Consider the following 27,350-nt stretch of genomic DNA (forward strand, 5'->3'; position numbering starts at 1 on the left):
TTACTGGAGCTGGTGTTCCAGTAATGTGGAATAAACGTTTCTACCTACCACTGAAAGCATTAGGCAAGCTGGTTCTATTTTGCATGGGCATTTATTTACCTCCTATCAGGATCCACACTTTGGGCTATTGTTACTAGGCTCCCTTCATCACTTAAGCAGTCCATGGTCTCCCCTGATTCTGGACTTTTCATTGTACTCTCCCTTAAGTCAAGTGCTCTCCACCTTCCTCCCAAATTCTTCCTGTCCAAATTCTACCCAGCTCCTGTGCACATCTTCAGCAGATACAAGTTGGTTGACCCTTTAGGAGTGATGTTTTAATGACATAACTAAACTAAAATCTATAAATCAGATTTTAAAGCCATTCTCCAAATTCTAAAAGTTCTTTTGGAATCAACTCAAATTATTTGGCCACTAGTAAGCAGGTATTTTCAGGTTCATATTTTCATTGCTTTAAATGTCCTAGTTTTAAAAACATTATTTTAAATGTGTATGTGTAGCTTGTGTATGTATGTGTGTTTATAATATATATGGATATAATTATTATGAATAATTCTCACTACTTACATACCAGGTATTATGCTACATTCTATCTCCTTTAGTCCTTTGAATATCAAAACAATCCCTGGGGGATTTTTATTCTCCTTTTTGCTGAGGGAAAAAGCTAGGGAGCTAAGCTGTGGTTATTTTAGATAACTTCCTAAAGACCACACAACCAATTGACAGAGCTGGGAATGACACTTAGATTTGTGTGACTTCAAAGCCAATACTTTCTCCAGTACCTTAACTGTCTCCTCAGTTAAATAAAAAGTTATATGAAACAAAATACATATAGGATCAAAATATCTGTAAATAAATATTTCCCATTCTCTTATATACATGTATACTTATCAAAAACAGCTATTTATTTTTGATCTTGCTATCTTCCCTTTAAAGGCTCATCAGATTAGATATTTTTAAAGCTACTGATGTAAGAAAAAAATAAATCAACCACAGTTTCATAGGCACATCTTAGAACAAATTACACATGAGCTAGTAGGAAAAAAACCGTCTGTGCTGTATGTTAGTGAGAAATGAATGAACAAAAGAATGAAGGGATTGTTTTTCTGTCAAATTTCCTGTGAATGAGGGGTACCTGGGTGGCTCAGATGGTTAAGCATCTGCCTTCGGCTCAGGTCATGATCATTTGGCTTAGGTCATAGTCCCAGGGCCACGGGATGGAGTCCCATGTCAGGCTCCCTGTTCAGCGTGGAGTCTGCTTGAGATTCTCTCTCCCTCTCTCTCTGCACCACAACCCCCTCCCACTCACGCTCTCTAAATAAATAAATAAATACACACATACATAAATAAATAAAATCAATCTTTTTTAAAAGAGGTATAGGAATTGGTGGTCAAAATATTAACTGACCTAGCTAAAGAAATATGAAAGGGTATGGACTAACCACTGCACACACTAAATAAACAACTATGCATTTCTATAGCAGTTAATTCTATTTATAAATAGTCCGAGCACCACTCCCTTGCTTCATATTCTTATAGATAGAAGCTAAAGGGAATATATCTTCCACATACAGGTCACAGGTTCAAATTTAAAATCTACTTTGTACTTCTGACTCAGAATTGTAATTACCTAAGAGCTGTTTTATAATCTAAGTAAAATTTTATGGTCAATTTTCCATCCTGTGTGTGCTTGTGTGTATGTGTTTAAAGCTGTGGGTGTAGCCAGCAGTACATGCCTAGTGTGGAAGGATGGTTACCGTGCAAATCTACGGCATCTGACTTACATAATGAAGCATATAACAGAAAAACTTCCAACCAGCCTTTTAGGTAAATAGAGAAGAGTCACAGGGCTGCAAGCTGATGTTGCCAATATATACAACATTAATTTATAAAAGAAGGGATTAACTGCTTCAATGACACTGATTTTAATGATAGCTTCAAAGAAAAATGATGAGAACATTGTGTCCTTATAATACAATCACCCCTGATTCCTACTGAATGTAGTCCCGGAGGCCATTTATTAGGTTTCTCTCCTCATTTGGGGCAAAGAATTAGTTCTATTAATACTACAATAAATAGTAAAAATTTACATAAAGTTCTAATGTGAGGAAAACACAAATATGAAATTCAGGATTAAGAATATAAGAACTGATAACTAGTTTTTTTTTAAATTTTGAATTTAAAGAACATAAGAATTGATAACTAGTAATTTACATTTTTCTTGAACTCAAAAAAGAAGTGGAAGAAAAGGCTGCTTCACAAGTAAAATGTTGATAATGAAATACTTGCCCAGTCTTTACCATATAGTTATTGGCCTCTGGTCAGAGAAGACTTGTTGAGTTTTACCAATGGAAATTCAACGGTTAATAATAATGATAATGATAATACTTTAATAATAATAGCAGCAATATTTTAATTATAATATAGAGTACTAATAGTAATATGAACAAGGATAGTAACTAAAATGTATCAGGTGCTTCCTATGTCCTACCTTTTGTGTCATTAAATTTTTGCACCAAACCATGTAAATAGATAGCATTAACACACCATATTAAGGCAATGTTTTCTTGGCAAATCACAGTCAATGTTTAGTCTTGAAGAATCAGCCGTCTGTGTGCCTACATGGACAGGAACAGGTTCTGTAGGTGAGCAGCCTGAAAGATTTTGCCATTATGTCTTCCCTCCCTTGAATCATGAACTAAAGATAATTCAGAGGTAAGTTATTGAAGCCATTAGTCTTTTCAAAACATTTTTGCAGTCAAATTGATAAGACCTTTTTTTTTTTTTTTTTGATCTTCACGTTTTTCAAAGTACTTTTGCTACATTGCATCTGTATTTTTTTTATCTAAATTCCTTGAGGTGGCTAAGTATTGCTATCATTACATGGAAGAAAATGTTGCTAGGTAATTAAGAGTTACAGTGTCAGACTGTCTGAATTTGTATCCTGACTTGTTCACTTATTAGTTATGTTAATTCAGACAAGTTTTCAACCTCTCTGTAACTCAATTTTTTGTTATAAAAATAATAATAGTAGCTACACCCCATTACACTGATATGAAGATTACATGAAGTAATAGGAGTAGGGCATTTAGAACATAGTAAAATCTCAGTGCATGTCAACTCTCATCAGACCTATTTTACAGGTAAACAACCTGAGGCACAGAGTCTCATGTCATAGAGTCAGCATTAGACTAAGAATTCATAAGCATGACTTTTAGGTTCAACATTATCTGCTCCTCTACTCAGTTGTTCCCATACTTGACTTTTGGATCCTGAGGCAAACCTAAGTATTATTCCAAGGGATCTTTCATTTCATATAAAATGATAATAATAATAGCATCTAATATTTATTGAGCATGTACTGTATGTTAAGCACTATGCTAAATCTCTTACACAGATTCTCCTTTAATCCTCAAATTTCTATTAGACAGACCTTATTACTTCATCCATTTATAGACAAAGAATGCAAGACAAAGAATATTTAAGCTGACAAATACTAGTAAGTTCCTGAGTTAGAAACCAAAATCAGGCAATGTGGCTTCAAAGCTCAAGTATTAGCCACTCACATTCTCCTACTGACTAAAATTAGTAAATGGACAGCATCTCACCACTAGAATTCATCACGTTCAAAAGTCAGACACACTACACTGTTCTCCACTATCCCATCATCAAAGAACCCCAAATTCAATATGGTTCTACAATCCTACATTCCCATTTGTTTATACCATGGCTACCTTAAAGAACCCATTTCTCTACTCTGGATCATTGAAGATAAACTACCATAGTATACCCAAGAGTAGATTCATTAATTGGAATTATTTTCTTTCATACCTGTAATTACAGTATCTTCCCCCATTAGAGTATGAGAATACTATTCCTTGATTTTAATATTTTATTTTTTTGGCATGTATATTTCCAAATTTCATTAAATATGTGTAATTTATGTTTCTTCATTTTGTTTTTAGGTTGTAATCTCAAGAAACAATATAAGAACCCATCATATAAACTTTACTTAGTACCTATTTAAATGCAAAATCTATTAGATGGATGATATCTAGTATCCTGATACTAACATTTTATGCCTCATTTCTTAAATTTACACGACTTTTAAAGAAATATATTCAGGTGGTGCAGAAATGTAAATGTAGTAAAGAATATTAATGTTAAGAAAATCTTCCCCATGTTCTTTCTCCTACTCACACAATTTGCCTTTCCATAGGCAACCATATGTTCAATTCTTATTTATCTTTCCAGATATATTTACATGTATATAATATATACATTTATACATATACATCTCTCCTCCCTCATTTTTAGACTTATATGCCTTGTATGGTAGCACCAAATTGTTTTCCAAAGAGTTTGCTCCAATTTACTATCATTACTAAATTATAAAGTGCCTATTTTATCTTTCCATTGATGCTGGCAGAAGGTTTTTTTTATGTTTCATGTTTTAAAAAGGTTACATATTGCATATTCTGGGCATGTTAGTAGGCTGCTCAGCACCAAAGTTAAAATAACCCTTAATTTAAAAGAATAAAACCTTGTCCATTAAAAGTTTAGTGATGAGAATAAAATTTTTTTTAACAGTTGTCTAAGATCTGAGATAATAAATATATACCCCCCAATTTTTGGAAGTTCTTAGAAGATAAGTTTTAATCATCACAGGTCAAATTTTAACTTATATTTTTCAGTTGTAGAAAAATCTCAATGACATCAATGGTTTTATTTCTATAGAATCATCATCTCTTGTGGGTAATTGATATGACATTTTAATCAAATCTTTACCTTAAAAGCCTAAAGAGAAAAATCTTAAATGGAAGAGTCTCTGCCAATAACTTTCTGTAATTTTTTTACTTGCTGAAAACCAACCATGTGGACTACTTTTTCTTTATAAACGTTAGGCGATATAACTTGTCCAACAATTCTATGATGTCAATGGTACCAATCCAAATCTAAAGACCAAAAAGCTGAAACTCAACAATATTAACTAGCTCCAGGTGACACAATTAATACGGTATGGTAAGTACATGAATAAGTAAGTTTGCCACAAGTACTAGTCACAAAATAGACAAAAACATTGTTGAATGAATGGATTAAATACACAATAGATGTGTAATCCTGCTATAGCCTCCTAAAACAAATGTCTTACCTCAAAGGCAAATGACAAAGAAGGAATGAAAGGCTTCAGATGACCAGATCTATACAACATGAGGAATACCAAGCAACGGAAAGTTTCCAGAACAGCTGCCTTAGGTCTGAAACAAATGTCATTAACACATATTAGCTTTAAATATGCTCTTCATATGTTTACATGTTATAATTGATATAGTGATACACATTTCTTTTAATTTTCAAGAAATACACAGTATTTTAATATATTTGAAGAACATGTGCCTCTGAAGCTGTTTGAAAACAGCCATTAAACTAAGAAATAAAATGCATCTTTTTAAAGAAAATCTGTTCTTTATCAATGTATTGCTTAGTTTGAGCTTTGATGAGTTAGGGTGAAGCATACTTTCAACTAATAAATAAAATACTAAACAACTAAATTTCTAGGATTTAAAGTAAACGAGGCTCCTTTCACTCACTCAATACCTTTATACTTCATTCATATAAAAAATGACTTGTAAGGAGGACTAATACAGTTAAGCACTCTAAAATCATGAATTGTTGATTTCTGAAATATTGGGAAAATGGATAATATGTGATTATGCCTAATATGATAGGTAGCATAAATATAGACCTTTGTTATTTATTTTGTGATGAATATTTTTGTATAAATGGTATTCTTAAAATTCAAACTCTAAGTTAAATAAGTATGTTTATGTATTTGAAACAGCATTGAATGTCATGTACAGATAAGCATTTATAAATTATCTTGTAATAATTGGAATGAACAGCTATTTTATCAGCTTAAAATAAGCTTTATATATATTCATCTAACATCTGTTGGATAAATATTTTTGTAACAGATAAATAGTATTGTTACAAGTGAATTTTCTAATTAAAATATTTTGAATTAATGTCATAATACAGATATATTATTTAGTTAATTTAGAATATAGACCTATTAAGAGAAACGTGAAGAAAATCTAAATATATTTATTTAACTCAAATATTTCTTCTGCATCTACTAATTATGACTGTTTCCTTAAAATTGAATATAACATTTTTATACAAAAAAAGAGAACACCTTTTTCAAGTACTTTAAACTCAGTTAAAACAGGGTAATGGTATATGATTGTTTGCATTCAAGTAATGTGACTTATCTTTCTGTGAATAAAAATATTAAAAATGTTCACCTTGTCAAATAATGCTATACAATTAGTATAAGCTAGTTTTTTAAAAAAATCAATATCTGGGTAATTTCCAACAGAAAAAAAAATTCTACTTTAAAACAATTGATTTTTATTAATTATGTTCTATGCTTTACGTTTTATTATTTTATATTGTGAAATGAAATAGACATATAGAGAAATATTTAAAACAGAAATATACAGTTTGATGACTTTCAACAAATAAACAGCCTTATAACCACCACTCAATATCAGCACCCCCAAAGGTAGCTCTTACTTCCTCAATATTTCCATATTCCTTCTACCTAAGAAAGAATCACTACCCTTTTATGATAAGCATATCCTTTTTCTCCTTTTTAAGTTAATATTTTACCATATTAGCATAAATTCTTAAAAATTATTGTATTTTTTTTACTTTTTATAAATGGGATTATATTGTACACGGTTTTTTGTACCTAGCATCTTTCATTTAGTGTTTTAATGATATACTTATGATGTTGCATGTCTCAGCAGTTCATTCTTTTCACTCTTGTAGAGCATTCCATTGTGTAAATATACCAATATCCATGCATCCACTCACCTCGTAAAGGACATTTGGATTGTTGGCAGCATTTGTTTATTATGAAAAATGCTGTCCGAACATTCTTTTACATGTCTTTGGACTACCAGGTAATATGGTATATATGTTTAAATAGTAAAATTTTCAATCTTTCAAATTAGGTATCACAATATAAATTCTCCCTTCAGTGTGTGAGCATTTCATCAATAGGGCTTGTCAATACTTTTAGTCACTTGGGATAAAAGGTGTTTGCTACTCACAAAATTTGCAAATAGCATTTTCTATCTGAAGGTTTTATATTTTACTATCTTAATGAGAGTTAATTATTGAAGAATTGATTTCCTTAATGTTATTATAGTCTAATTAATCAATTTTATCTTTATGATTAGGGATTTTTGTGTACCATTTAATATTTTTACCTACTCTAAGGTTATAGAGATATGTTACTATGCTATTTGCTGGAATCTTTATTAGTTTTCCATTCACTTTTAAATCTACAAGCCCTTGACCCCAGAATTAACTTTTTATGGTGTGAAATATTTGTCAAGTTAATTTTTCCTATTCCTATGTGGAAATCAAATGTTTCCAAGACCATTTATTGAAAAGACAGCCTTTTCACACAGCTCTGCAGGGACACCTTTGTCACAAATCAAGTATATATATATATGTATATATATGCATAGATCTGTTTCTAGGTTCTCTGTTCTAATCTTTGTGCCAATAAAGCATGTCTAATTCCTGTAGCTTGATAATAAATCTTGACAGCCAGTAGAGCAACTACTGCCATTTTTTTTTTTTAACCTCAAGACTGTGTTGGCTATTATAGATCCTTTGCATTTCCACATACATATATTTTGGAAAGAGGCTGCCAAATTCCAGGAAGAAATCTTTTACATAAAATTGTAAATATTCCAACTGTATTAAATATGTAAATCAATTTGGTGAGAAATTATAATCTTTATAATACTAAGCTTTCTAATTTATGAATAAAGTTATCTCTCCATTTATTTAGTTCTTTCATTATTTTTATAATATTTCAATAGTTTGATAGTTTTTTTTTTTTTAAGATTTTATTTATTTGACAGAGACACAGCGAGAGAGGGAACACAAGCAGGGGAAGTGAGAGAGGGAGAAGCAGGCTCCCCACCGAGCAGGGAGCCTGATGCAGGGCTCAATCCCAGGACCCTGGGATCATGACCTGAGCGGAAGGCAGCCGCTTAACAACTGAGCCACCCAGGCGCCCCAGTTTGATAGTGTTTTAAAGAGATTTTTTACTCATTTAAGTTTTTATTTTAGTTTCAAGTTAGTTAACATACAGTGTTGTATTAGTTTCATGGGTAGGATGTCGTGATTTGACAATTCCATACATCACTTGGGGATTATCACAAGTGCGCTCCTTAATCTCCATCACCTGTTTCACCCATCCCCCCCCCACTCCCCTCTGGTAACCATATGTTGTTCTCTATAATTAAGAGTCTGTTTCTTGGTTTAACTCTCTTCCTCTCTCTTCTTTTCCCTTTGCTCATTTGTTTTGTTTCTTAATTCCACACAAGAGTGAAATTATATGGTATTTGTCTTTCTATGATTGACTTATTTCACTTAGCATTATATTCTCTAGCTCCATCCATGTCATTGCAAATGCAAGATTTCATTCTTTTTTATGGTGGAATAATATTCCACTATATATGTATGTGTATATAGACACAATACAACGTAGTGATATATTATACATTATATATAAACTACATATTATAAATTTTATATATATATCTCATCTTCCTTATCCATTCATCAATCAATGGACACTTCTTGAGCTGCTTCCATTATCTTGGCTGTTGTAAATAATGCTGCTATAAACATAAGAGTGCATGTATCTCTCTGAATTAGTGTTTTTGTATTCTTTGGTTAAATACCTAGTAGTGCGATTACTGTTTTTCACAGTGGCAGCACCACTTTGCATTCCATCAACAATGCAGGAGGGTTCCTTTTTCTCACATCCTCAACAACACCTGTTGTTTCTTGTATTGTTGAATTTATCCACTCTGAGAGGTACGAGGTGGTATCACATTGTAGTTTTGATTTGCATTTCCCTGATTATAAGTGATGATAAGCATCTTTTCATGTGTCTGTTGGCTATCTGGATGTCTTTGGAGAAATATCTGTTCATGTCTTCTGCCCATTTTTTAATTGGATTATTTGTTTCTTGGGTGCTGAGTTTTATAAGTTCTTTATGTATTTTGGATACTAACCCTTTATTGGATATATCATTTGCAAATACATTCTCCCATTCCATAATGTGACTTTTAGTTTTGTTAATTATTTGTGTACAGAAGCTTTTTATTTTTATGTAGTCCTAACAGTTTACTTTTGCTATTTTTTCCCTTACTTCAAGGGACCTGGCTAGAAAAAAGTTGCTATGGCCGATGTCAGAGAAATTACTACCTGAGTTCTCTTCCAGGACTTCTATAGTTTCAGGTCTTGCATTTAGGTTTTTAATCTATTTTGAATTTATTTTTGGTGTATGGTGTAAGAGAGTGGTCCCGGTTTCATTCTTTTGCATGTAGCTGACCAGTTTTTCCAACACCATCTATTGAAGAGACAGACTGTTTTTTTTCCCATTGGATATTCTTTCATGCTTTGTTGAAGATTAACTGACCACATTATTGTGGACTTATTTCTGGGGTTTCTATTCTGTTCTATTGATTTATGTGTCTACTTTTGTGCCAGTACCATACTGTTTTGATCACTAGAGCTTTGTAATATAACATGAAGTCCAGAATTGTGATGCCCCCAGGTTTGCTTTTCAAGAGTGCTTTGGCTATTCAAGGTTTTTTGTGGCTCCATATACATTTTAGGATTTTTTGCTCTAGTTCTTTAAAAAAAAAAAAGCTCTTGATATTTTGATAGGGATTGCAGTGAATGTGTAGACTATTTTGAGTAGACATCTTTTTTTTTTTTTAAAGATTTTTATTTATTTATTTGAGACAGAGAGAATGAGAGAGAGAGAGCACATGAGAGGGGGGAGGGTCAGAGGGAGAAGCAGACTCCCTGCCGAGCAGGGAGCCCGATGCGGGACTCGATCCAGGGACTCCAGGATCATGACCTGAGCCGAAGGCAGTCGCTTAACCAACTGAGCCACCCAGGAGACCCTTGAGTAGACATCTTAACAATATTTGTTCTTCCAATCCATGAGCATAGAATATCTTTCCATTTCTTTGTGTTGTCTTCAATTCCTTTCATCAGTTTTTTACAGTTTTCAGAATACAGTTCTCTCACCTCTTTGGTTAGGTTTATTCCTAGGTACTTTATTATTTTTGATGCAATTGTAAATGGAAATGTTTTCTTAATTTCTCTTTCTGCTGCTTCATTATTGGTGTATAGAAATGCAACAGATTTCTGTATATTGATTTTATATCCTGTGACTTTACTGAATTTGTTTATCAGTTCCAGAAGGTTTTTGGTGGAGTCTAGGGTTTTCTATATAGCATATCACATCATCTGCAAATAGTGAAACTTTTACTTCTTCCTTACCAATTTGGATGCCTTTTATTTATTTTTGTTGTCTGATTGCTGTGGCTAGGACTTCCAGTACTATACTGAATAGAAGTGGTAAGAGTGTACATCCTTGTCTTATTCCTGACCTTATATGAAAAGCTCTGTTTTGCTCCATTGAGGATTACATTAGCTATGGATCTTTTGTATATGGCCTTAATGATGTTGAGGTATGTTCCCTCTATTCCTACTTTATTGAGGGTTTTTATCTTAAATAGTTGTTGTACTTTGTCAAATTCTTTTTCTGCATCTATTGAAATGATCATATGGTTCTTATCCTTTCTCTTACTGATGTGATATATCATTGCTGATCAATTTGTGAATATTGAACCACTCTTGCAATCTAGGAATAAAACCCACTTCATCCTGGTGAACAATCTTTTTAATGTATTGTTGGATTCAGTTTCCAGTATTTTGTTGAGGATTTTTTAATCTATGTTCATCAGAGATATTGGCCTGTAGTTCTCTTTTTTGGTGGGGTCTTTATCTGGTTTTGGCATCAGTGTAATGCTGGCCTCATAGCAAGATTTGGGAAGTTTTCCTTCCTCTATCTTCTGGAATAGTTTGAAAAGAATAGGTATTAATTCTTCTTTAAATGTTTGGTAGAATTCTCCTCAGAAGCCATCTAGTCCTGGACTTTTGTTTGGTGGAAGTTTTTTGATTACTGATTCAATTTCTTTTCTGGTTATCAGTCTGTTAAAATTTTCTATTTCTTCCTGTTTCAATTTTGGTAGGTTATATGTTTCTAGGAATTTACCCATTTCTTCTAGGTTGGCCAATTTGTTGGCATATAGTTTTTCATAATATTCTTTTATAATTGTTTGTATTTCTGTGGTTTTAGTTGTTATTTCTCCTCTCTCACTTGTAATTTTATTTACTTGAATCCTTTCTCTTTTTTTCTTGATAAGCCTGGCTAAAGGTTGATCAATTTTACTGATTTTTCAAAGAACCAGCTCCTAGTTTCATTGATCTGTTCTACTGTTTTTAAGTTTCTAGATCATTTATTTTAGCTCTAATCTTTATTATTTCCTTCCCTCTTCTGGCTTTAGGTTTTGTCTCTTGCTCCTTTTCTAGCTCCTTTAAGCGTAAGGTTAAGTTGTTTAGTTGAGATTTTTCTTGCTACCTGAGGTAAGCCTGTACCGCTATAAACTTTTCTCTTAGGATTGCTTTTGCTGCATCCCAAAGGTTTCAAATCGTCATGTTTTCATTTTCATTTCTTTCCATGTGCTTTTTTATTTCTTCTTTTATTTCCTGGTTCATCTATTCATTGTCTAGTAGCATGTTATTTAATCTCCATGTATTTGTGTTCTTGCAAGATTTTTTTGTTTTGTCTTGTGGTTGACTTTTAGTTTCATAGTGGTGTGGTCAGAAAAGGTATGATTTTAATCTTTTTCAATTTATTGTGGCTTGTTTTATGGCCTAATATGTGATCTATTCTGGAGAATGCTCCATGTGCACTTGAAAAGAATCTGTATTCTGCCGTTTTAGGATGGAATGTTCTGAATATATCTGTTAAACCCATCTGGTCCAGTATGTCATTCAAAGGCACTGTTTCAACTGATTTTCAACTTAGATGACCTATTGATGTAAGTGGGGTATTAAGGTCCCCTACTATAATTATATTTTTATCAACTAATTCCTTTATTAACTGTTTTATGTATTGGGGGCTCCCATGTTGGGTGCATAAGTATTTACAATTGTTATATCTTGTTGGATTAACCCCTTTTTTTATTATACAGGGCCCTTCTTTGTCTCTTGTTAAAGTCTTGATTTAAAGTCTATTTTCTCTGATGTAAGTATTGCTACTCAGGCTTTCCTTTGACAATCATTTGCATGATAAATATATCTCCATTTCCTCACTTCAATCTGCAGGTGTTTTTAGGTCTGAAATGAATCTCTTCTAAACAGCATATAGATAAGTCTCTTTTTAAAAAATCTATTTTGTCACTCTATGTCTTTTGATGGGAGTGTTTAGTCCATTTACATTTAAGTAATTGCTGATAGATACATATTTATTGCCATTTTATTACCTGTTTTGTGGTTATTTCTGAAGATTTTCTCTGATCCTTTCTTGTCTTGTCCATTTAATGGTCTGCCAGTTTTCTTTAGTGATATATTTGGATTTCTTTCTTTTTATTCTTTGCATATTTATTAATGATTTTTGATTTGTGGTTACCATTTGGTTTGTATATAATATCTTTTGCATATAGCAATCTGTATTAAGTTGATGGTCATTTTACTTTGAACCCATTCTTTCTTTACTCCTTTCCTTCCCATGTTTTAAGTATTTGGTGTCATATTTTACATCCTTTGTGTGTGTGTGTGCGTGTGTGTGTGTGTGTGTGTGTGTGAGGTCCTTGACTGATATTTTACAAAAATATTCATTTTTAACACTTTTGTGTTTCCTACCTTAGTACTGTCACTGTTGGTCTTTCCTTTCCACTCAGAGTCCCCTTTAATATTTCTTTCAGGGCTGGTTTAGTGGTCATGAACTCCTTTAGCTTTTGTTTGTCCGGGGAACTCTTTATTTCTCCTTCTATTCTGAATGATAACCTTTCTGGATAGATTATTCTCAGCTGCAGATTTTTCCCATTCAGCACTTTGAATATACCATGCCATTCTCTTCTGGCTTGGAAAGTTTTCTGCTGAAAAATCCACTGATAGCTTTATGGGTTTGTATGTAACTATCTTTTTCTTGTTGCTTTTAATTTTTTTTTATCACTATATTTTGCCATTTTAATTATATGTCTTGGTGTGGATCTGCTTTTGTTGATTTTTTTGGGAAGTTCTCTGTGCCTCTTGGATCTGGATATCTGTTTCCTTTCCCAGATTAGGGAAGTTTTCAGATATTTTCTCTTCAAATACATTTTCTGCCTCCTTTTCTTTCTCTTCTGGGACTCCTATAATGCTAATGTTATTGGATTTGATGGAGTCACTGAGTTCCCTAAGTCTAATCTCCTTTTGCACAATTCTTTTTTCTCTCTTTTGTTTAGCTTGATTACTTTCTATTACTCTTTTAGGTCTTGGTCCTCTGCTTCTTCCAGCCTGCTGTTCATTGCATCAAGCTTGTTCCTAATCTCATTCATTGCACTCTTCATCTCTGATTGGTTCTTTTTTTTATCTCTGTCTCACTGGTGTCTTCCACTCTTTTCTCAGGTTCAGTGACTATCCTTATGATCATTGCTTTAAATATCCCATCAGGCATGTTATTTGTATCTGTTTCACTTAGATCTCTGGCCGTGGCCTTGTCCTTTTGTTCATTTGGGACAAATTTTTCTGTCTTCCCATTTTGTCTAAGTCTCTGCGCCTGTTTCTCTGTGTTAAGAAAGTCAGCTACATCTCCTGTTCTTCAGGGTAATGGCCTTACAAAGAGGAGGTCCTGTAGTGCCCTGCCATGGAGGGTCCCTTGTTCCCCAGGGCCTGGCACTTCCAGAAGTGTCTCCAATGTGTGCTGTGTGTGCTCTGCTGTTTTGTCCTAACTGCTTTATCCTTCAGGCCAGTCATCTACAGAGGCTTTCTTTGCCTGTTATAGGCAGTGTATGGTCCCTGGCCTGAATGTGGTGCGTTTTAACTAGGTGTGCTCTAGTGTGCTTGGGAGATAAGACCTGTCATCACTGTCACCAGAACTGAGACTTCACAAAACTCTCAGGTTGGGAGTTGCCGTATGAGTAGGGGTTTTGGCTGGGCTTCTGTGCAGAGGGCCCACAGCACTGGGACTGAGGCAACCCAGACTGGGAGGAGGGGTTCACTAGAGCATGGTGGGGGGTGGGGCTTGGTGTAAGTAAGTTAGGAAACCAGTGTCCTGGCTTCTCACAGGTGGCCCTGTGCTTACGCTGAGGGTCAAGAGAGGGAAATGGCACATGCCAGTTCCTTTGTTCCCAGAGGGGTCTCTCCATAGATGCTGCCTCTCTGGGACTTGCTCTGAGATGAGCAAATAACCTCTCCACTGTGTGCCTCAGGCAGTTTTCAGATTGCTATTTCCAGTCTGTATGTCTGCAGGCTATTTACCCTGCCTTCTTTCCAAAGAGCAGCCCCAATGCCCCAGGGCTCTCATTGAACCAAGCTTGCTGATCTTCAGAAGTCTAGGCTTTAAGCCCCTTTCCTTGAAAAAGCACAAAATTTGGCCCCTCTCCTTTCCAAGCCAATTGCTATGGGATTTATTTTCCCCATGCACTCCCCTGTGTGCTAGTCTGTCTCTCACCCTTCTCTGCCACCACATTTCCCTACCCACTACAGAGGTCAGCATCCATTTTTCTTCCAAACTGCGTCTTTGCATTGCCTACTTTCTTCGATGAGGCCTCTTCTCTACCTTTATTTGTGGAGTTTGTTCTGCCAGACGTCAGGTCGATTTCTAGGGTATTTAGGATGATTTGATAGTTATCTTCTATTTCTGGGACAAGGTGAGCCTAGGGTCCTCTTAATCTGCTGCCACATTCCCACAGCCTACTCATTTTTTAGGATTGCTTTTTCTTAGTATTTAATGTATTTCATGCAATTGCTTAGAGTTTTTTATTTGCTAGTGCATAAAAATGCAGTTGATGGCCATTTCTCTAAAATTTTTCCTAAATTCATCTATTAATTTGAATAATTTTCCAACAGATTCTTTGGATTTTTTCATTAATTCATTAGTTACATTTATTAGATTGATTAATATAAACTAATTTTATAATTGATCTATTAATTTCTTTCAAATCCTTATGCCTTTTATTTCTTTGTCTTTCCTTCCTCCATTGATTATTTGTGGCAGAATGTTAAATAATAAGCATATCCAACTCGTTTTCAACTTCAAAAGGAAATTTTCAACATTTCACTATCAAATGTGAAGCTTGCTGTAGAAGTCTGTATAAGTAACTTTTGCTTCACCTTTATTTTTGCTATATAATATTATAGGTTGGTTGTACTTTTCTTTCAGCACTTTAAAAACATCATTCCATTCTCTTTTGGCTTCTACTACACTGGATTGGAATGACTTACCTATATCTTAGTATGTGTTTCCAAATAAGGCCAAAGGCAGTTTTGATTTTAAACTAATTATATACAATAAGATTGATTTAATATACCATAAGATATATTATGACAAAATCGATAGCCTGCTTTTTGGCCTGTTTATCTGTATGCATGGAAACAAAATAAAATCTTCATTAAAAAAATGAGACTGTACTATTGCTATTAGCTTATTGCTACTTCTTGTAAGTGTATGCAACCAGTAGAATTGTGATCTTTAAAATGTGAGATCCTGATTCTCTGGATCTGGGTAATTATTTCATTGGGACCTGTGACTCGTTTTTCCATTTTCTCTTTTTATGGCTCAATATGTACTTTATTTCTAGTCTAGAAAAGTAGGGATAGAGAGCCAAACAAAATAAATAATAAACACAACTTTTAAAGTATTGAAGGAAGTAAGTTTAAATTTCTACACACTGTTTACATATGCTTATGTGAAATGTATCAGATGCATCATTCTTTACCAAGTGTTTATAGTGAGTGCATATTCTAAATAGTTCCATTAACTAGTATGTTCATTTCTTTTTTTTTTTTTCTTTTTTTTTTTTTTTTTTTTTTTTTTTTTTTTTTTTTTTTTTTTTTTCTTTTTTTTTTAAAGATTTTATTTATTTATTTGACAGAGACAGCGAGAGCAGGAACACAAGCAGGGGGAGTGGGAGAGGGAGAAGCAGGCTCCCCGCTGAGCCGGGAGCCCGATGTGGGACTCGATCCCAGGACCCTGGGATCATGACCTGAGCCGAAGGCAGTCGCTCAACCAACTGAGCCACCCAGGCGCCAGTATGTTCATTTCTAACTTGATGATTTTGATCGTGATAAAACTCCAGAATCTGCTGCTATTCCAGAACATCCATTAAGCTTTCTTTGGGAAAGTGACATACCATCGATATAAACTAAGTGTATGTTTTCTGTATTTCTATATGTACAATTTCCTGAAAGGAATGGTATTGATTACCCACTTGATAAACAATTATACTACAACAAAGATAAAAATCTTAAGAATGACTTATTTTTTTGCAGTTTTTCACAAAGTTACAATATAAATTCTATAATATGTGAATTCAGGAGTCACATTGCTTGGGTTTGTGTTGTGTTCTATCTCTTACTATCTGTCTGTCTGACTTTCTTCATCTGCAAAATGGGCTTTATAGTAATTCTTATCTCAGAGCATTGTTGTAAGAATTAATAACATATTCTATGGCACACATTAAGTGCATAAATATTGGTATTGGTGTTAATATTAATGATTGATAAATACTAAGCAATAGTGAGTAAGTATTTTTCTATATACTTCCTGCCATAAAAGCATTTTAAAATTGTGCAGGTGAATATATTTTCTGGCTAGGGTAGTATTTAATACAAGTTTCTGTAAATATGCTGTGTGAGGAAAAGGACATAAACTTTAAGTACACAGTACATACATTCTGGCATATATTGTGAAGTGTTCAATGGCAAAGGAAAAGTACTCAAATATGTTTCATATTTTATTAAGTACTCAGAGTTACGGTCTATGTTTTGCCAAATTACTCATTACATTTATAGGTTTTCTTTAATAACCTTGAAAACCTTAAATTGCATTTAAAAGGCTTAGATTTAAAATGCATGCTTGATTTTAAAAATGAGAGAAACCGCCACTGTTTAATTTAAAATATTGTGAAATTATTAGTTTCAACTTTATTTTTAATAAGAAGTATTTGATAAATATCTAAGTTTCACATATATTTTTAAAACATTATAAAATGACATAAAATGAAATAATTTCACTTCTTGCCTTTCATCCAGAAGAAATCCAATGGAGGTCAATGTTAGGATAATGAAGGCAACCCTCAGAAGGAGTGTGACCTGTGATAGTGCCTGTTGGGGAAAGACAGACACCAACAAATTCTTTAGGAGAGTTACTAAAAGGAGTATCAGAATTTAAAGCTGTCAAGAAAACCAGCCTCAGATTTTATTTTATATTACACCATTTGTCACTGACATTTTTCAAGAAGTTTAAATAAATATACAGAGGATATTTTGGTTTTCCTAATGTCATTTAATTATCTTGCTAGACACCTGGAGAATGAATTAGACACTTTCACAGAGATATTTTGCTTAAAGTGTTCTTAAAAATTCTCCTTTATAGTTTTGACTTTCATAATTCTTTGAAACACCTATGGCCCCACATATGGAGAAATCACTTACATTTTTATGAATAAATAGCACATTCCAATAGCTATTTTTAATATCACTAATTCTTTGTGGTTTCAAACCCAAAACTGTTTTTAATATGGAAAATATTTAAAGGAGCATGTGTTTATGAGTGCAAACACATAAATGGAACATACTGTACAAATACATACTCATATTTGGTGAAATCTATAGGTTCATATGTACATGTCAAAAGTTATCTTTTAGATTATTGTAACAAAACAATATATTTTCAACATAATTATAAATTATGCATTTTGTTTACATGTCAAAATTTAATAATAATATTTACTAAGCATCTACTATTTCATAGCTTCCATGTTATATGTTTCATATACTTCAATTCTTTTTATAGTCCCTACACCCTTACAGATAAGGTATCATTATATCTGCTTCATATATGGAAAAACAAACCAGGAACGAAAGGATTAAGTAATTTTTCCATCATCACACAGAAATAAATGATGCCTCTGAAATTCAAAATACACCTTCTTGACCTCAGAGTGTGACAATGGTGGATAAATCTGAGCAACAAACTTAAAGGGGACAGGGGCAGAGATCTAAGCTGAGGTTACATAGCTACTATTTAGGGTCAGATGAATACTGCTTTAGTTTAAAAGTGGATCAGCTAAAGCAAGAAGTTGGATACACATCCCCTGAATGATTCCCCTACAGAAAGAGTGTTCTCATTAAGTGCGATACAACAAAGTGGCTAAGATAGTGATCAAAACATGATGCAAACACTCTTTCTTTGCTTTTAATGAAATAAAAAGAGGTAATTTCAACTCACTATTAACTAATATATATACCTAGAAAAATTGCATCTGTCCAAAGTTATAAACAATAAGCAAAAGCTACGAATTGCAACTGCTGTTCACATCCAATACCTCAGCTCCACACCTCCTTATAAATCAACCCTGACCTCATGGCCAACTATAACACCTCCCTATTCACCATCATATGCCTGGATGGCACCCAGAATTGACAGGGATTTAAAACACAGCAATTGTTTAGTAGATGAGTATTGATGAGTAATCAAAAATATGAATAAAAAGTATCAGAATGTTAGGGATATGGGGACAGAGCTAGGTATCAGATATGAGTGAAAGCTCAGTGGACACCAGAATGTTTTAGTGGGATGTTATTTGGGTATATGGAATTCAGCAGTGGCTGCTTTGGGGCAGTAAGGCAAAAGTACCAGAAAAATATTTCTTGGTGGTGAAGTAACTAAGTGTGCTTGAGCAGATTAATGGTTGCTTAAGGGAAACATTTTGTCTGTAAAGAAAAATGCTGCTCTTGGGGCGCCTGGGTAGCTCAGCCGTTGGGCATCTGCCTTCGGCTTGGGTCATGGTCCCGGAGTCCTGGGGTCGAGACCCGCATCGGGCTCCCTTCTCCACGGGAGACCTGCTTCTCCCTCTCCCACTCCCCCTGCTTGTCTTCCCTCTCTTGCTGTGTCTCTCTCTGTCAAATAAGTAAATAAATCTTACCAAAAAAAAAAAAAAAAATAGAAAAATGCTGCTTTCACCACCACTGCTTCATTTTGATTCCTGAGGAGAAAATTCATATGAAAGAAAGAAATGGTATGTGCCCCAAAACTACAGCATGATTTTAAATGCTCTGTAAGAATATAGGATTTGGAATTATGCATTGAATCTATGAGCCATGTAACCATAGGCAAATTATTTGGCATTTCTAAGGCTCTTTTATGTGTTTGGTACATTTGACATAAAATGAGTTTGGCAGCAACTATAATAAGGTACTGAGAAGAGTGCTTGGCACAAAGTCAACTAATGGTTATGATAGGAGTATCATTGTTACTATTTTTAGGCTATACTGATTTTTCAAATGGTACTTAGGTTAACTTTAATGAATTACAATAAAATAAAGAAGCACAAATAAAAGGTCCATTAACTCTTTCCAATATCATTGGAAAATCAGATACAGGATAAAATATATTTTTGAATTTTGGTTAGGGAATTTCTGATCCCTTTGTGCAAATTGCTTCCTGGTTCCTGGAGTCGGAGTGAAAATCAACATAATATGTCTATCTAGCTACCTAGTCAATGCCTCTACCTAGCTAAAGGCCCCTGATACTTATTATGTCTAAAACTCTGTTTCCTTCCTCCACACTACACATCTCCAGGTTTCTTCTTCTTAGAATGGCACAAACAGTTTTTTAGTTGTTCAAGCAAAAAAACCCCGAAAAACCAAAAAAGCAAAACAAACAAAAGACTGTGACTCATCCTTGACTCTTCCTCTCACTGTCTACTTCTAATACATTAGAAATAAAATGTTGGCAGCATATTTGAAGTACATCCAGGATAAAGGTATTTGTTACAAGCAGCTGTTTTGTGAACAAAAAAACTTATTCCAACCCAACATGATCTCCACCACAACTTGAAATACTCTCTTAGCTGGTGTCTCCACTTCTAAAATTGCATGTCTACTTATCATGGCCTTCTACCCACAGTTTTACAGCTAGAATGCTGACTCTTTTTAAGACATACATCATATCACATCATTATTATGTTCTAAATCCTTCAGGACCTTCAAATTCTACTTAGAATAAAACTCGAAGTCCCTGCTCTGGCCCATACATAACCTACCCCACTATCATATTGTCCACTAGTAATCTCTCTGTCTTTCATATCACAAATTTTGTTCTTCCTTGAACATGACAAGCATCCTTCCCCTTCAAGTCTGTTTTACCTACTGTTCCTTCTATTGGGGCAACTTCCCCCAGGGATCTTTATGGTTCATTCCTTCATTTCATTCTGGTACTATTCAAATGCACATCCTTGTCTGTCATATGTAAAACAGTACTTTTCCATAACTATCTATAACCTTTTTCTGTTATATTGTTCTCCATGCAACACTTCTATACAATTATTCATTTACCCACTTATCACTTCTATACAATTATACATTTGTCTGAGCATTCTCTTGCTTTTTATTTTCTGTCCCACTAGATCCCCCACTAGGATGTAAGCCCCATTAGAGGTTATACTTTGTTATTTACTGTTACATCTCAAACATCTAGAACATTGCCTGGTGCATAGTTAGTACTCAATATGTTTTTGTTGAAAGATTGATCAAGTGAATGAATATTTTATATCTGTGTGTTAATATCCATGCCCTTAATATTAATAATTTATATTAATGGTTTAATCAATAATTGAATATTATAACATTAAATATTTAATTTACTATTAATATTTTAGTTCTTTAAAATTAAAAATAAATTCTATTAAACAAGCTAATGATTTAATACTTCATAATTTAATATTAATAATTTAATATTCATATACTAAATATTTCAAAATGTTAAATTCATCTAAGAGGCAGCAACCTCAGAACTCAAGGTCCTACAGCCGTTGCTGGAAGATATCCATTTTGACAGTTTCTTTCTTGGATGTTCAGTAAAACTATTTTGGGGGTCATGAAGCCACTCTAAATTATCAGTATTCACTTCAAGATCTCACTGAAATCTGGACACCAACTTTTGCTATACTTGTGATAGAAAACTCTTATTTTTTTTTTTCACTAAGAAGCAAGTGAAAATATAAGCTCTATATCTTTCAGTTGTTTCTCAAAATACAAAAGAAAAGAAGAGGTGTTAAAAGACAGTCTCAGAAAGACAAACTTTCTTTTCATGAGGATTACTTTTTTTTTTAAAGATTTTATTTATTTATTTGAGAGAGAAAGAGAGAGAGAAAGCGCATGAGCTGGGGTTAGGGGGATGCAGAAGGGAGAAGCAGACTCCCCACTGAGCAGGGAGCCTGATGCGGGGCTTGATCTCAGGACCCCGGGATCATGAGCTGAGCCAAAGGAGGATGCTTAACCAACTGAGCCACCCAGGCACCCCTCTTTACATTAGGATTACTTTTAATGAGAAAATACAACTCCTCAGAACTGTGCATTTTGACTTTGAGTCTTCAAAGCTGAGTTAAAATGTCTAATTTTTACATATTTTTCATAAATACAAATGAGATATTAATTCAAATTACAAGCAGTTTTATGGTTGATTGTGTTTAATATTATTATTAAAGGAGCAGTCTGATAGTGATCAAAGTTTGGGACAATACTAATAACACGAAGATATGTTTAATGTCACAGTTAATATTTCATTATTTGTGTAAATGATATTTTTAATGTGCAAAGTCCCACTTAATTATATTTCTTTTCTTTTTTTTTAATTTTATTTTATTATGTTATGTTAGTCACCATACATCATTAGTTTTTGATGTAGTGATCCATGATTCAATATAGTGTACATGAATTATATTTTTTCAGGGCTCCTAGGTGGCTCAGTCAGTTAAGCGTCTGCCTTCAGCTCAGGTCATGATCCCTGAGATCCTGGGATTGAGTCCCCCGTTGGGCTCCCTGCTCAGCGGGGTGTTTGCTTCTCCCTTTCCCTTTTCCCCTCTTCTCACTTGTGCTCTCTCTCTCACACACTCTCTCTCAAATGAATAAATAAAATCTTTTAAAAAATCATATTTTTCATTGTAACTCACGATAATCACTTCTCTGAGTTCCTGAAGCCTATGCTTATTTTAACTACCTAGTTAAAATATCCTATAGTACACACTTACTACATTTATTTCATGGCTTTCAGTTATAACTGATGCTCGTTTTGGCTCACATTTCCTTTTTTCATATTACTTTGGTTACCACCTAAAAACTTTAGGAAATTAAATTAAATCTCAATGGACTGCACTGGAAAAAAAAAAAAAAACCAAACAAACAGTAGATAGATACTCTCAAATAAATTCTTGAGAGATTTCACATAAGACCTAAGCTAGATCTAATTTGCACAAGTGACACTGTGTTATGAGAGTACCATTAAATATATTGATTTTTTTCAAAGAGTCTGTTAAAACTTGTCAACATGAAAACATTAGTTATAAAATTGCAGTGCCCATAATATTTTACAGAATACAGCATACAGGGGAATTCAAAACTATAAAAATCTGTTCCCAAATTTATATTGGATATTCTCAGATGCATCATTAACTTGAAATATATCATCAAATAATCTGCGTTAAAATGTATCTGCAGTTAACTTTACTACACATTCTAAGACTGTGAAATACTGAAACTATTTTGAGTGTGTCTATTATTTAAAAGGATAGCACTGCCTTTACAGTTTTACTTTGGAAACACGCTAGTGTGTCCGTATTTTCATTTCAAACGTGTATTCATGGTATCACCCCATGAACTGGACCCTGGCAGCTAAGGAATTGATTTCCCAAGCATTACTAAACCAAAATCAACATAGAAGTCTGTGGGTCATATCACTAAACTAAACACTATATATTTAAATGTATGCATTTCAAGTTTCAGTAAGAAAGGAATGTGCCTTTTACACCTTTGTGGTGGCCATCAAATTGTTTTTTTGACTCTCAAAGTTATTTATACAGAACTTGCACACATAAAACAAGTAAGTATTTATCTACTCTGGTATATGCATAAACAGAAAAGGCTGTGGGACCACAGCAGGGCCCCAATTACAAGTCAGCCACAACTTTTCTATGTGATTATTGGCTACAGTGAATCTGGAAAAAAAATATTGCTGTTGGATGTTAATGTCTTCATATGCTTTTAAACATCTCTGAGACTAGAAAGGCACTACAGAATCTTACAAATAAGCAACTTTTTTCCTAGTTGCACAGCATGTTTTTAGCAAGGAGAAACATATGTGGGAAACAAGCAAACACACCTTCCAAAATTAATTTGCGTCAGGAACGAAGCTGTCTCCAACTCTAATTCCAGTTTGAAAAGGATTCCAACACTTGGTTTTTCTCTTTGTCAATATATCTATAGGAGTTTCTGTTTTTTATGGCAGGAGAAACATCTTGTGAAACCTTGCTATAAGTTGCATCTTTTAATATACACTGTGTCTAGCTACATTTTTGCCCAGGAAGTACTCATACATGCCTAAACCATGAACTCTCTTGGTGAACTTAATGCCAAGGGTTCCTATTTCAAAATCAAAATGGGTAAATTTCTAGTTTTGTTTCTATGAATTGGTATAATTTATTTTGGTATTTTACTTAGTACAACTAAAAAAATCATTAATGCAAACTGTACTCAACATTGATAAGTCTATCAAGAGCTAGATATTTAGATGTAGATGATCTAGCTTTTCTTCTGGTCTCTTTCAACCATGGAAACTGCGAATACATGCATATTTCAGTCATTATTTAGGTGAAAAAATTAAGATAACAAAGTAGTTTAACAAAGTAATCAGTGATGGGTTACTTATGTAATACTTGAATTTTAGTCTCACCATTATGGTAATTTGGTATCTACATGCACTGCTAAGAGTGATTTGGTTCATGCTGCTTTTAAGAAAGCTTTGCTCCTGAAATAAATTCTTGAGTTCAAATTTTGTCTCATTTTGAAGCTAAAGGCAAATGAACCCAGAACAACATGGAACTGGTTTCATTAATTGTAGTGCATGTACGAAAGAGCAAACAATGAGCCAGTATGTTTCCTACCATCCTATTCTCAAGAATTTCTGGTCACGTTGTATCCTATTTCTTAATTTCACTTCACAAAATGGAAACTAGAATTTAATTCATTGTTTTCTGTTATAATCAGAAAAGTCTATTAAATATTTTACTGTCGTTTTTGTAAAAACATTCTCTTTGGACAGAGAGCAAATATGAACTTATCTTTCAAAACTGGGGTCACTACTTGTAACAATGTTTGCTTATTAATTTTAAATGCAAAATCCACAAATACATAAGAATAATACCAATCAGTAAAGTCCTTAAATAAGGTTAAAAATTAAAATGGGCTTTCTTTAATATATTATTCAGTAATGTTTATGATAACTTTCTGTAAACCTATTTTATTTAGTAGGACACACTGTGCCACACACTATTGGCAGCCCAACCAGGAAATAGCCCCCATTTCTTCTGTACTATTACTATGGCTGATTTTATCCAGGTATAAGGAAGAAATGTGCTCAGGGGGGAAGTGAACTCTTTATCCTTGGTATAATTCATTCATGGTTAATTCATGAGCTGGTGTTAGTTATTGGTTCAGTGTGGACATGTGAATTCGTCTTGAATAATAAGACATGAAAGGACATTTGCTGGGAAATATTCTGGGGCTTTTTTTTCCTCCTTCTTAAATAAAATGAAATTTATAAGATGCTATAGAAGAAGTGAACTTGCTGCTTTTGGTCACAGTCTGTGAGTACAGTAGACTGAAGTTGCTGTCATTATCTTAATGATGATGAAAGCCAAGAGAATGATAGAGAAACCTTTTTGGAACCTCTACATGTTTGAACTGACAAACTAACTAACCCCAGAAACTCTTGCCCTTGAATTTCCAGTTATATTTAAGACACATTTAATTGGATATTCTGTTTCTTAGAGCAGACGATTTCTAAAAGACCCGCACGCCATAGACAGTTTAAGTAAGGGTATCCCACAGGAAAGTTTACATGTTACTATGCATTTTATAAGTGTTTAAAGAATATTTTTTTGAAAACAAGTTTAAGTCATATATTTATTAGTGAGAAGGATTTATAAACATCTAACATTTGTTATTTTTGCTTACTCAAATCTATTTCCCTTTTTCTATGTACTATAACCTAATTAATTTTCTTTTAAGCCATTCTTTTCTTCCTCTCTGATCCTGAGGATCCTGTGGAGCTGACTCTGTTCTCCCATTCATAGAGTGATGACACTGATTAGTTCTGTGCTATCCAGAACATTAGACTCCAACTTGGAACCTTCACTTCTGGGATTCTTTGTTTGGCAGTATTTAAAACTAGAGCTGCTGGTAGCCATCTAGCCACCACGAAGGCTGAGAGTCTGTAGGAGAATCTGCACTGAGAAAAACATAGCTGCAGGAAAGAATGAGAAAGTTCCTGATGACATTATTTTCCTCATTGGATCAGCACCGCTTGATGAAGAAATAGTCCCAAACTCTTCAGTTATAGGAGTTAATAAATTTACCCTGGGTTGACTATCTCTCACATAAAACCAGTGAGTCCTATCTAACACACCCAGTAATCTATTTCAAGTAGGCTTCTTTCTTATAATTCACGATATAGGACGTATGGAATAATTGTAATTGTTCCAGTGGAATTACTATACTAGGATTATTTATTTATTTATTTATTTATTTATTTATTTATTTATTTTTAAAGATTTCATTTATTTATTTGACAGACAGAGAGAAAGCACAAGTAGGCAGACAGGCAGGCAGAGGGAGAGGGAGAAGCAGGCTCCCTGCTGAGCACGGAGCCTGATGTGGGGCTCGATCCCAGGACAATGGGATCATAACATGAGCTGAAGGCAGCCGCTTAACCACCTGAGCCACCCAGACACCCCACTATACTAGGATTATTAAAATGGTACGTAATTATTAAAAATGATTCTATAGGATTTATATATTAAATTATTAATAGTAATCCTATGGTAGATATATTTTTTCTGCATGTATTATTTATTAATGTCTGTTAGTATGGAGTTTTCATGAACTGATATCTATAAATAGCACAGACTTATTCTTTGAAAAAAGTTAATTTGTTTTGGTTGAATTCACTATCCACTAATCCATCTGAATTCATTTAATTTTTTTTTTGGTTCTTGCATCTTTTTTCTTTTTTTGGACTTTTCCACACTATTCTTTATGTCTGAAAATTACTTGTCATGTTTTGTTTTCATCTCATTGTCTTTTAGCACTGGATAGTGGTTCATTTTTTTAAATAATGGATGACTCTATTTATTAATGCACTAATTCTCTCTTAATTTGCCTTTAAACTGCTATTTAAATCATTGACTTTCTCAGGTCTATTATCACATTTTTGTGCGCTAGAAGTTTAATGTGAAGATTTTTAAATGAACCTTATGATTTTTGATAGTCTTGTTCTTAAGTTTTCATAATTTTAATTTCTTTTCAATTTCATCTTCGGCTTCTTCAAACATACTAAATTTACTAAATTTATGTTTTACTTTAATTTCCAACATCTGTTGTTTTTGAGAGTTTGTTCTGTTTTTTGTTGTTTCTGCTAAGGCTTTGTCATGATGGCTTGCTTTCTCCCAGTGTGTTTCTGTGTTGTTTAACTCTGAGTTCATCATCACTGTGACTTTATCTTTGGGAATACTCTGACACTTGAGTTCAAGGGGATTGCTCCAAGCATGCTTTGAACATGGTTCTATTAGACACACAAGACCTAATCTGAGAACGCTTTAAACCATATTCTTAATTTAGGTTTATAAATCAACAGTTAGTATAAATCCTGGACCCATCCCTGAGTAAGGGCTGGTTTGTGGTTAAAAATTCTCAGGGAAGACTTTTTATTCTGCTTCCCCAAAGCCTAGACAATATCTTTGGCAAACCATTTGATAGATATTCTTCACAGGAACACTTTGGATATAATCAATTAATTTATATTTAATAGTCTAGGAGAATTAACTTACCTGTTTAAATGGGAGATATTGCCAACATTAAAGTGACATTACAGAAAAAAAAACAGAGCACAGCTATAATATTGGGAGCTAATTTCCATTTTCAGACAAAGTGACAGATAATTTTCTCACAAAATTTCCTAGATATTTAAAATGGATATCACCTACAGCTTTATCTGCAAAGGTCTCTTCATAAAATGCTAGCATCAAAGCAGACTGTGCAACTGCATAGATCCTTAATAGATGAGACACCGATGATGAGAAGGGAACTTCTTTCCCCGTGACCTAGGAAGACAAGAAAGACGTCTTTTCTTTACATTG

General features: G+C 33.7%; 1 protein-coding gene across 1 annotated transcript in view; it reads right to left on the bottom strand.

Annotated features, from left to right (window-relative positions):
- Window positions 1-27,350, bottom strand: part of AGMO (alkylglycerol monooxygenase) — a 333,164-nt gene that overhangs the window by 135,485 nt on the left and 170,329 nt on the right. Inside the window, exons 10-12 of the mRNA XM_021689765.1 lie at window positions 27,198-27,314; window positions 17,180-17,262; window positions 5,150-5,255 (exon numbers count right to left, since the gene is read on the bottom strand). Of these exons, the coding sequence (XP_021545440.1) occupies window positions 5,150-5,255; window positions 17,180-17,262; window positions 27,198-27,314 (306 nt within the window). The remainder of the gene's footprint in view (window positions 1-5,149; window positions 5,256-17,179; window positions 17,263-27,197; window positions 27,315-27,350) is intronic.

Source organism: Neomonachus schauinslandi, chromosome 12 (genome assembly GCF_002201575.2).
Source record: "Neomonachus schauinslandi chromosome 12, ASM220157v2, whole genome shotgun sequence".
Classification (NCBI taxonomy): Eukaryota; Metazoa; Chordata; class Mammalia; order Carnivora; family Phocidae; genus Neomonachus; species Neomonachus schauinslandi.